Source organism: Arachis hypogaea, chromosome 1 (genome assembly GCF_003086295.3).
Source record: "Arachis hypogaea cultivar Tifrunner chromosome 1, arahy.Tifrunner.gnm2.J5K5, whole genome shotgun sequence".
In the NCBI taxonomy this organism is placed as follows: Eukaryota; Viridiplantae; Streptophyta; class Magnoliopsida; order Fabales; family Fabaceae; genus Arachis; species Arachis hypogaea.
Genome location: NC_092036.1, coordinates 7167910 through 7178696, shown reverse-complemented (window position 1 = coordinate 7178696; position 10787 = coordinate 7167910). Strand labels below are relative to the sequence as shown.

The 10787-nt window shown below is 33.2% G+C and overlaps 1 protein-coding gene across 3 annotated transcripts; it reads left to right on the top strand.

Moving 5' to 3' along the window:
- Positions 1-2750: 2750 nt before the first annotated feature.
- LOC112793299 (DNA replication complex GINS protein PSF2) lies at positions 2751-10531 on the top strand. 3 transcript variants are annotated; one of them, XM_025836221.3, is made up of 9 exons: positions 2751-3016; positions 5271-5374; positions 5466-5540; positions 5633-5747; positions 7945-8044; positions 8465-8495; positions 8582-8674; positions 9937-10089; positions 10295-10531. In XM_025836221.3, the coding sequence occupies exons 2-9, from the start codon at positions 5327-5329 to the stop codon at positions 10310-10312; spliced, it is 633 nt and encodes a 210-aa protein (XP_025692006.1). In that variant the 5' UTR covers positions 2751-3016; positions 5271-5326; the 3' UTR covers positions 10313-10531. The 3 variants fall into 3 exon arrangements, with proteins under 3 accessions (XP_025692006.1, XP_025692008.1, XP_025692007.1); XM_025836223.3 differs by having other exon boundaries at positions 2766-3016; positions 5311-5374; XM_025836222.3 differs by having other exon boundaries at positions 2887-3016; positions 5241-5374.
- Positions 10532-10787: the final 256 nt, after the last annotated feature.

The window sequence follows — 10787 nt, the reverse complement described above, 5'->3', positions numbered from 1 at the left end:
TAAATTATTTAATTTTTGACTGATCACCTCTTAGTTTTATATACTTTTTCATATATATATATATATATATATATATATATATATATATATATATGAGTTTTATCTAATTCTTTGTAAAATAACATAAATTATTCCTTATAATGTGTTACATTTTAATTGGATATTTATTTTTAATTTGAGTTACTATCTTAATCATAATTAGATTATATTGTAACTAAATTTTCAAAAGCTGTAAATATATAATTTATTAAAAGATTAGAAACTGATCTTTTTAATTTTCCAAATCACGTTAATGATGGCCCTAATTTTAAATTCTTCTTCCTCGTTCTCTCTCAATGTCACTTAGCAACTCTTCCTTACCAATCAGCTTTTTCTAAAGTCTCGAACGGCCAAACTCTAAAGTCTAGAGTCTAGAAGTCACAATTGCCGGCTCCTTTAATTCGTTTCGCCAACTCTGATGCGTATACAACATTGCGCCATTCCCTATACTTTTCCTTTTACAAAAAATATGGTAAAATTTATTATATATATAAATTCTACCCAATCCTTCTTAAAATAACATGTAAATTACTCTCTAGTGCTTACTACATATTGGCTTGAGCCATATTACAAGAGTTCCTTCCAAACCCTAACTCAATGACTCGGTCAACAAATTATTATAAGCACAACTTTGCCTAACTAGCTTTACAAGCAATCTGACTCTGCTCTCTAACTTCAACAGATATGGGACCTTTGAATGAAAAATTTGAGGATTGGAAAATCTTAAGAAAAAGATAAAAAAGTATTTGACTTCACTCGTACACCTTCCTAACTCATCCTGCTTCACCCCATATTCTAAACCACGTCACTTTAAAAAACACGACTTCCATCTCAACTTGTGAGTGAAAAAATTGAAACTAATGTTGTAACCCGTCTTTACGGAGTAAATGTCATTTTTCTTGTTATTTCATACAAATTTACGAAGTCTTATTAGAGAAAACCAAAAAGCTCCACAATCACCAAACCACTATATTTTCTATTAAAATTTATACAAATTATAATACATATAGATATTTTTCATCAAATAATTTATTTTTATTTAATTTATTTTAATTTTAATTATAAACTCACTCATTCTTAAATTAATTATATTTTTGTTTAACAATAATTATAAATTCATTTATTTTTTTATAATTATATAATATCTATTAATATTATTTTTTAATAAATACTTGTAGTATATAATAGTATAAAAGATATAAAATAATTAATAAATTATTAAAATTTAAAAATAATAGTTATTTTAATATAAAAACAAAATAAAAATATTGATGATAGAGTAAAAATAATAAAATATTTATTGTTCATGTTCAATATTGTTTTAAAATAACCTGATATTTTAAAATGTTAGTAAAAATATGTATTTTAAATTTTAATTTTAAACTTTTGACTATTTTTTATTTTTTATTTACATAAGACCGAGTCAACCGGTTCAACTAGTAATCTAACGGTTGAACCAGTGACCCAGTGATCCAGTAATCTGATCGGTTCGATCACCGGTTCGGTTCTGACATCTATGGTTCAATCTAAAAATTAAATAAATAAAATCAAAATACATCAATTGTTCATTAAAATATTCTAAAAATATAAATTAATATCTTCTAAATAACACTTGAATTCTTCATATCAAGAACATTTAAAGCACGTATCATCTTGGCTGATTGGGGTTTATAGAATTGCTTGTTTAGTTTTGGGTTAAATATATTTTGATTGAGTTGTGCATTCCAGTCTCCATTTTCATTAATTAGCAAATAATGGTTAAATTAGTTCTTGAAGGATGAATTTTAAATTAATGATTTTTTTAATCAAATTAATTTCTGAAATATTTAAAATTAATCATGTTTGTTCTTCGGTCAATGGATTAACAGTTTTCGTTAACTTCCTGTTACTAATATGATGCTCGATATTTGCTTTGTGCAAGCCTCAAAATTTATGCATGACAAGAGAACTACAAGCTGTAACTTGATTACTGTACGAAGATGGTGATGCAAATTTAGAATAGTGCTACACAGCATTGAAACTACGAGAGGCTCATTCGGCAAACAAGAAGATAGTTTCAAGTTTGTACACTCTTGAGGATTAGTCTTGCAAAAGAAGATAGAATCATCTACAAGAAAAATATAGCTGACTTTTGGGTGCTTACTGTTTAACTTCAAACACTCCTCTAATTATATCTAATCCATCGATCACAAAAGCTAATTTGCTTTGTAATCCTCCGGAGTAAACTCGTAATCTCCACCTCATTATGTTCTTTAGAAAATGCATTAATTCATAAACAATAAGCACATTATCACTAATCAGTCTTCACCTTATAAAAGTGATCTAATTATCACTTATGACTCTATATATAACAAACTGCATTCTATGTACTAGCACTTTAGAAATAATTTTATAGAACACAGATTCCAAGCTAATAGATCTCATTTGAGTCATAATAAAAACACTAGTCACCTTATGAATCAAGCAAATGTGTGTGTGTCTGTGTGATTAAAGGATTTCGGCATATTACCTCCATTAAAGAAGCTTGTCACTGCTTGTCAATTACACAATATTTATGATGTGGTTCTTGGTTGGTTTGACCGGAAACATAGTCCTTAATCAGACCAAATTACTCGTTAAACTGAACAAGTATTAGACCTGTAAAAAACCGGTTCGACCTGGCCGGTTTTTGGTAAACTCGGTGACCCGGCTGGTCATGTTTAATTGTTTATTATTTCACTCTCTCCGCTCAGGCCTCACCTCGTCACTCTCTCCCCTAACCTCGTCTCCCGTCCCTCACTTTTCTCTCTGTCTCGGACTCATCTCAGACTGAAGCTCGTCGTCACGGTCTCGCACTCTGTCGCGCCTTCCCTGCGCTCGCTTCGTCAGCGGCAGAAGCAGACGGAACCAGCATCTGGTCCCTCGGGCGGTGGTGGTGGTCGTCTTCTTGTTTCAGCCGTTAGTTCAGTTGGTCAACTTCCTCCACCGTCGGTCCCAGGTGAGCTCTCTTCGATCCTGTTTTTCAGACTCAGTGTCAATTTCAGTGTACCTTAGGGTTTCATAGTGAAATTAGAATTTTATGGTGATGAACTGGTGGTTGTTGTTGTTGTATGTGGTTTTTTAGAATTGTTGAAGCTGAATACTAGGGATTTGAAAATGATCATAGTTGAATTTGTTGTTGCAAATTATGAATGAGTTGAATTTGTTGTTGTATGTTGAAATGTTGCTGGACATATCACTGAACAAAGTTTTTTGTTGCTGGATAATATTGTTGAGTTGAATTTTGTTGCTGGATAACATCGCTGAGTTGAGTTGAATTTGTTGTCGTAAGTTCAATTGTTGCTGAACATATCACGGAGCAAAGTTTTTTGCTGCTGGATAACATCATTGAGTTGAATTTTGTTGCTGGATAACATCGCTGAGTTGAGTTGAATTTGTTGCTGATTATTGTTGCCGAGTTGAGTAAGAATGCTATGGAAGATATAGATCCAAATCAAAATGAGGGAAATTTTGATCAAGCTCTAAATTTATCCTATGAAGATATAGATGCCGACTTTGAGATCATCCTTTGGACTTGATTTACCAATTATGTTATCTTTCGCTCGCTCTTGTTCATTTAAATTGAGATTTGAGAAAGTATTTTGTACCAGAGACTAATTTAATATCTCTTTTTGCATCATTGGTTATGTCTAATAATTGATATTTGATTATTATTATGTTTGTAAAGACTTGCATTTTAAGTTTTAACCCATTATTTTAGTTTTATTTATATAATTATATATATATTTTTTAATTATGATCGGGTCAACCGGGTAAATCAGTGATCTACCGGTTGAACCAGTGACCCGGTCATATGACTGGATTGATTACCGGTTCGGTTCTAGTAACTATGCCCTAGAGTTTCCAAGTCCCTTTCCCATAATTCATGGAACTTATGTGAAAATTGTTATCCTTAAATTGTGACTCCTTTTCAAAGACAATATATCTTCCTGTCTGGCTATTAATTCTTATAGTGGTGTTTTCATTCTATTTGTTTGTATAATAGATGATAGGAAAGAAGGTGTAAATCACATACAAAAGTAGTAATCAGGTGGATCAGTAGTTACACTTGCTGCTTATATCACTCACCATGAACTTACTAGGCCCTTTACAGTTAATAAATCTTGCTTTCTTCACCTTTTTTTAAGTTCTCTTAGTGTCATTTGTTTAAAAGGATTGCCATAGTATCTATCCTCACACATTGTGTTTTCTATAAAGTAAATCATGCTATTGCATTCTCAGTTCCTTTTACCATTGTGGCAAGTTGATGCGTATATGATTTGTTCTTGTGTTTTACATGATTAAATTTCTCTCAACATCATCTGAAGTTACTTTTCAAGTCTCAGTCTGCTATTTCCCCTCTGATTTTTAATTTCAGTTTTCATTATTTGATGGAAATAGCATTGCATCATGATGTGGGTAGTCTTTCTACCTTCTTATACAGGTTAAACTGTTTGTTGCTAGTATTTATTCTTCTGTTTCAGGTCATTTGTATTATATGGCATTGATATCCATTGGCAAAATCAAGTTATGGGACCTGGTTGCTGTAATTCACAAAAGAATAGCTCCCACACACTTCATTCATCTTGCATGTCTCATAAGTTTGTTTATTGCTATTTTTCTGCATAAAAAATGAACGAAAAAAGAGGTCTTAAGAAAATGATGTTGACCTCACACAAGGGTCAAAGTCCTTTGAAAAAGAAGGCTTTGGCAAAGAAAAGTATTTTTCAGCACTATTAGTGACTTAAAACTGGATCATTTTATTTTCTTTATTTTTTTTTGTTTATTTTGGTTTTCATTCTCTCCAATGCTATTTTCCAGAAACCCTTGTTCCCATGCTTTCTTTTTCATTTTTTGACTCAGCCCACCCATCTCTTCTTCTCTCACAGTCACTCATATTTATTTGACTGTTCCACCACTAGCTAGCAACACAAATAGCAACTTCAGTCAAAGTTACCTCTCCTACCAGCAACCTTGCTTTGCCTTCTTTCTCTCTTTTCTGCCAAGAGCCCAAAACTATTATTTTATTATTCCGATTTCTGTTGTTTCTAAGTGTTCTTTGTGTGCTGAAATTTGTGCCATTTGAGTGTCTTTGTGTGCTGCAATTTTTTTACTTGTTCAGAAATTCTTTTTATATATTCTTTAATTTCAATGAGTAAATAGAACTTCATTTTGTATTACAGAAAGTTTCTGAAAATTTCCTTTTGTACTAGTGTGTGTGCATCATAGCTTAGTATATCTCATTGCCTCTAGAGTTCGGAGAGAAGAGATGGCTGGGCAATCAGATCCTGAGCTTTCACTGTTTTCAGCAGAGGAGGTATTTTTAAATTTTTTTGGTCCTTTGCTCTGCTTCATTCTTTGACATTGTTCACAGATTATTAATACGTTATGATTTGGTCACCATGCAGCTTGAGTTCATTGCTGAGGATGAGATTGTGGACATTGTGCCCAATCTCAAGATGGGTCCTCTTAATTTCATCTCTGTAAGCAATAACCAATAAATGGAATGTCTCAACACTAATTCCTTTTACACACAGTGCATTGTTATTTACTTAGTTTTTAATAACAATGGCAGGGAGATTTTGGCCCGTTCATCCCACAGATTGTTGCCCAAGTACCGCTTTGGCTGGCTGTTGCATTAAAAAAGAGGGGCAAGTGCTCCATTTGCCCTCCTCAATGGATGTCTGTTGGTGAGCTTCTCTTTTCACATCTCTATCCATTTTATTTTCTTTCAATCTTAGTGGTCGCAATGTTTCGGACCTGACAAGACCATACGTATTATTTTTTCTTTTACAACCTTGGTTGCGGCCCTTTCCCGGACCCTGCGTTAAACGCGGGACGCTTGTGCACCGGGTTGCCCTTTTTTACAACCTATAAGTGAGAAACCAAAAATATAGAATAGATGAAGGAAATTTGAAGGATGTGTTTGAACTAATATTTTCGAACTTCCGACAATATTCTCTCTTTATTTTGCACTGTGGACATTGGGTGCAAGTTTTTCTTAAATACCATTTGGGGTATAGCGGAATTAAGCTAAAGTTTATGAGCACCATATTACAAAGTGTGGGTGAAACAACTCAAACCTTATAAGCACCATGAGATACATACCATTTTAGGTACTTGATTAAGTTAGAGGCATTGACAGGAAATAATTAGGAACAGAGATCAAATGGCCATTGACACAATCCCTTAATTTGGTATAAGTTTAGAGATCATAGATAATTTGGTTACTCTATTTCTATGGAATTGAATTAGGAATTTAATAAGTTCTCTTAAAGTTATGTTGATTGTTAAACGATTCCTAATCTGATATTTAAGGGGGATTTCTTCCCTTCACATTGAGTCATTTGTACTGTTTGAGCAATATTCATGCCTCTTCTATATTTCTAGAGTGTAACTAGAAGGGTTAATGGAAGAGTGAATTTGAAATCAAAACTTTGTTGTCATTAATAGTAGAAAACCTCCTTTTTGATTTGCCTTAGGAAAATTTTCTTTTTGCCTTTTTAGAGATATCGGAATAACGAAAAAGATCTACACATGATTGTTTATTTATTTGGAAAAAGTATATGATAGGTACCAAGAAAGGTTCTATGGAAAGTCTTGGAAAAGAAGAGGGTAAGGATTACATATATTTATGCAATTAGGTAGCGTTTGTTTTGAGGTACTGAGACAGAGACTGGAAGACTGAGATTCAGTATTATGTTTGTTGGTTCAGAGACTGGTACTAAAATTTCTGTCTCTGTTCCTAAAATTTCAATATTTCAGTACTTCTAAAAAGTAGGGAGACAGCAGACTAAAATTTTTAGAGATGGAGACTGAAACTTTAATAACATTTTATACTTAAAATATCCTCATTTCAATTAATTAATTTCAATTTTACCCTTTGTACAAATTAAATTAGTGTTTCATTCTTGTTTCAATTTCTGTCTCTCACTTTGCACCAAACAGAACGCTACCTTAAGGATGTGTATGATGGGGTTACTACTAATGTAAAGACTCCAGGTGGTGTGATAGAGGAATTTCCTATTGGTGTAGGATTGCAGCAAGGATCATTTCTAAGCCCATATCTCTTAACATTGGTTTTGGATGTGCTTAGTAAGCATATCCAGGAACCAATACCATGGTGTACGCTTTTTGCCGATGACATCGTCCTTATAGGAGAAACAATGGAAGATTTAAATTAGAAGTTAGAGTTGTGGAGAGGAGCTTTGGAAGGATACGGTTTGAGCATAAGCCACAGTAACATGGTATATATGAATGTAAGTTTAGCAAGCGAGGAGGAAATAATAATATAGAAGTGAAAATTAGAGAAACCATTCTACTGCAAGTAAAATGTTTTAAGTATCTTGGATGTATGATACAGGATAATAGAGAAATTGAGGAGGGTGTAAAACATTGGATACAAGTTGGCTGATCAAAATGGCGGAGTGTGTCTAGTTTTATATGCGACAAAAAAGTACCTTTAAAACTTAAAGGAAAATTTTATCGCACTGCCATTAGACCGGCTATATTATATGAAATAGAGTGTTGGGCCGCAAAGGATGAGTATGAACATAAGTTAAGTGCGACAGAGATGAGAATGTTGAGATGAATGAATGGTTAGGCACGTATGGACAAAATAAGCAATGAAGATACAAGAGAGAAAGTTGGAGTAGTGCCTATTGTAAAAAAGGTGGTAGAATCTCGTCTCAGGTCGTAAAATGTAACAATTTTTTTCCTTTGTATTGTTGATGGTGATGTGTTCTATAGTTTTGTACAATATTACTGCTTTCGTCTTGATCTATTCTTAGTTTAAAGGTTCTTGGTTTATGGTTTACATTGAAGTGAAATTAACAAATATACAAGGCCTAATATTATTCCAATTCCTTTTTCTTTTTCTGTAACTAGAGAAGTTGACTCAAGTTTTGGAAGCCGAGCGAAACTCGCAAGAGATGTCAGAACAACTGCCATTTCACTATGTAGAAATTTCTAGACTTCTGTTTGACCAGTAAGTCCAGAGTTTAAGAGACATTGCTCTTCTCATAAGAAAAAGAGACATTATTCTGTTGTATACCATTTTTCTCTTAAAGCTTGTTTGGAAACCATTTAACATGAAAAAAGAATTCTATTTCCTTTAAAAAAAGAATTCATTTCTATTTGAAACTCAATCCCATGATTTTGAATAACTATTAACATATTATAGAATAGAATTCAAGTTTGAAGAGTGTGTGAGTGGATTTGGAAATCAGATCCCTTTTGGTCTGATTGACAAATGAAAGAAAAATGAGAATTGAAATTCTCAAAAGAATTCAAATCATTCATTTTTAGTTCCAAAACAAGAAAAAGAATTTAACTCTTGAGTGAATTCTTATTCCTAGCATTCCAAACAAACTATTACTACATTGACTAACATCTTTTCAAATTTTAGTGCAAATGATGACATTTCGGATGCATATATGGTGAGTATAAAAATGGTCCTCTCCCTTGTGGAAATATACCCTGGGTTTTTTTTCTCGGATGCTTTACCTTATTATTTTCTATACAGGTGAGATCTCTAATTGAGGACATCAGAGATGTACGATTTCATAAGGTTGAAACTGACCTGGAGGCATTCAATGGTCGCACAATTGCTGTTAAGGTAAAAAAAATTTATTTCTTTTTTGCATTGGGTAAATTTGATTCACTGATAGTTGTTTACAATACCAGTGTTCCTGCCATATGTAATCAAGTGGTTCTTTCTTGTTGATTACATATAGAATTTTGTACTAACTTAAAAGTTCTTTTTTAATAATTTCTTTCATGAAAGTAGAGTTCTGTTCACAAGAAAAAAAAATTACAAAGAATAATCTTCGCAAATAAATTTTGAGGGCCTCAAATGCGTAGGCAAGTTGCCAAAGTATATAGATATAAAATTTCCGATACCCAAACTAAACTCTTTTGTCGACATATTTCAATAAACTTAAATCTTGGCCATCTTGGAAAATGATATGTACATGACCATTATCTATAACAGATCAAGTTTTTGCGTGGTTATTTTGGTCTCATCACACTTTTTCCACTTCTAGATTGTTTTGAATAAAGTTGCCTCCCTTGAATTTTAGATAACAAAGGCTGGGAGATAAAGAATCTTAAATTTTCTTGTGCTGTGTCTATTCCATAGTATTCATACTAATAGTCTAATATGCTTGTAAAGCAACTGCAAGCATACAAGCAAGACAATTTGTTGCCTTCTAGTAGAGCCGTTTAATTGACTCTGCAGGTAAAAGATAATGATATAGTAGAATATAGAGAGATTGGGTTCTCACTTTCCTACACTTAAATTACAATTGTTGCATTGAGAATTGCATGCATTCCTACACTTGTTTGTTCTCATACCGAGTTAAATCCCAAAGTAGTCCTTGAGATTCACCGCATGCACTAAAATAGTCTCCAAGATTCCAATTGCGCCAATTATATCCTTGAGATTGATAAAAGTGTACCACGTTAGTCTCTAATGGCGTGATGAATCTGTTGATGGAAAAGGGTTGAAGGACTAACATGGTGTACTTTTGCCAATCTTAGAAACATAAATTGGAGCGATTAGGATCTCGAGGACTATTTTATAGTGCACACAACCAATCTAAGCAGGGGGCGGAGCCTCTCATGTCTCAAGGGGGGCAATGGGCAATGGCCCCCTAAACTTCAATTTTTCTTTATAAACTGTGTAAATTTTGGTTTAGCCTCCCTTAAAATTTTTATTTTTATCTCTTTATATTCGAAAATTAAACTTTGGCTCCTCCCAAAATTTTATGCTTGCTCCGCCCCTAAAATCTAAGGGACTATTTTGGACGTTGACCCTCGCATAATAGGTCTTTTTATTTCTTGCTGGCAATGAACAACATAATTCTTCATTTAATGTAGATAAAAAATTTGTCTGCCATGGAAGTGAATATCGTTCGCCCATTCATCGGAAGAGCTTTACAGGCATTCTATAAGCACGATAGTCCGGAGTTGATACCGGATCCGGAGAGAGTTCCTGATAGGCGACCGCAAGTAGTCCAAAATGCCCCAAGGGTATGTTTGTTATCTCTGTACTTAGCAATGTACATTTTCATTACATCAAAAGTCCTGTAATGCTGCAGATACCTTTTAATTCCCTAATTCATTTTTTAAATCATTGATGGAAATTCAACATGACAAAAGCAGAAAAATACGTTTCGGACTATCATATGCATTGATGGGTAATGGGTTTTAATGCTACTGATATTTGCTTTTGCAGAGGCAACTGCGAAGATAAAGTACTTGCAGCTGGATCTGTGCTGCTGAATTCTTTGTACTAGGATAGCTTGCGAGTTGAGACCTGAGTTCTCAATAATCAGGAAGATACGACGTTTCCTTATTTCTCATAAATTACACACGTTTGCATGTAGTTTTGTGCAATTAGCTAGCACGATAATCACCTTAACCCATGCTATGCATTTATGAATTTCCTATCATGTTGATGGAATTATGCTGACGTGGATTTTTCAACACTCTCTAGATGGGGTGATAACCTCCAGGAAATCATATCGACAAACCATTTTTCTATGGCGAACAAAAATATAAAACCAACTTGTACGTAAAGAAAGAGAAGCAAGCAACGCTTTGCCCCATAAAATTACTAAAAAAAATTGGATGAAGAACAATTTCTAAAAAAAATAACTAAATTTATAAAAAAACGTGTAATGATATTTTTTTTTACTTTTTATTATCAAAAGAAACAATTTTAACTA

Bases quoted from the DNA above. Each gene is read 5' to 3' on its own strand.
- LOC112793299 (XM_025836221.3), top strand. From the start codon at position 5,327: ATGGCTGGGCAATCAGATCCTGAGCTTTCACTGTTTTCAGCAGAGGAG. The intron at 5,375-5,465 runs GTATTTTTAAAT...GTCACCATGCAG, and splicing joins CACTGTTTTCAGCAGAGGAG to CTTGAGTTCATTGCTGAGGA. The intron at 8,496-8,581 runs GTGAGTATAAAA...TTTTCTATACAG, and splicing joins ACATTTCGGATGCATATATG to GTGAGATCTCTAATTGAGGA.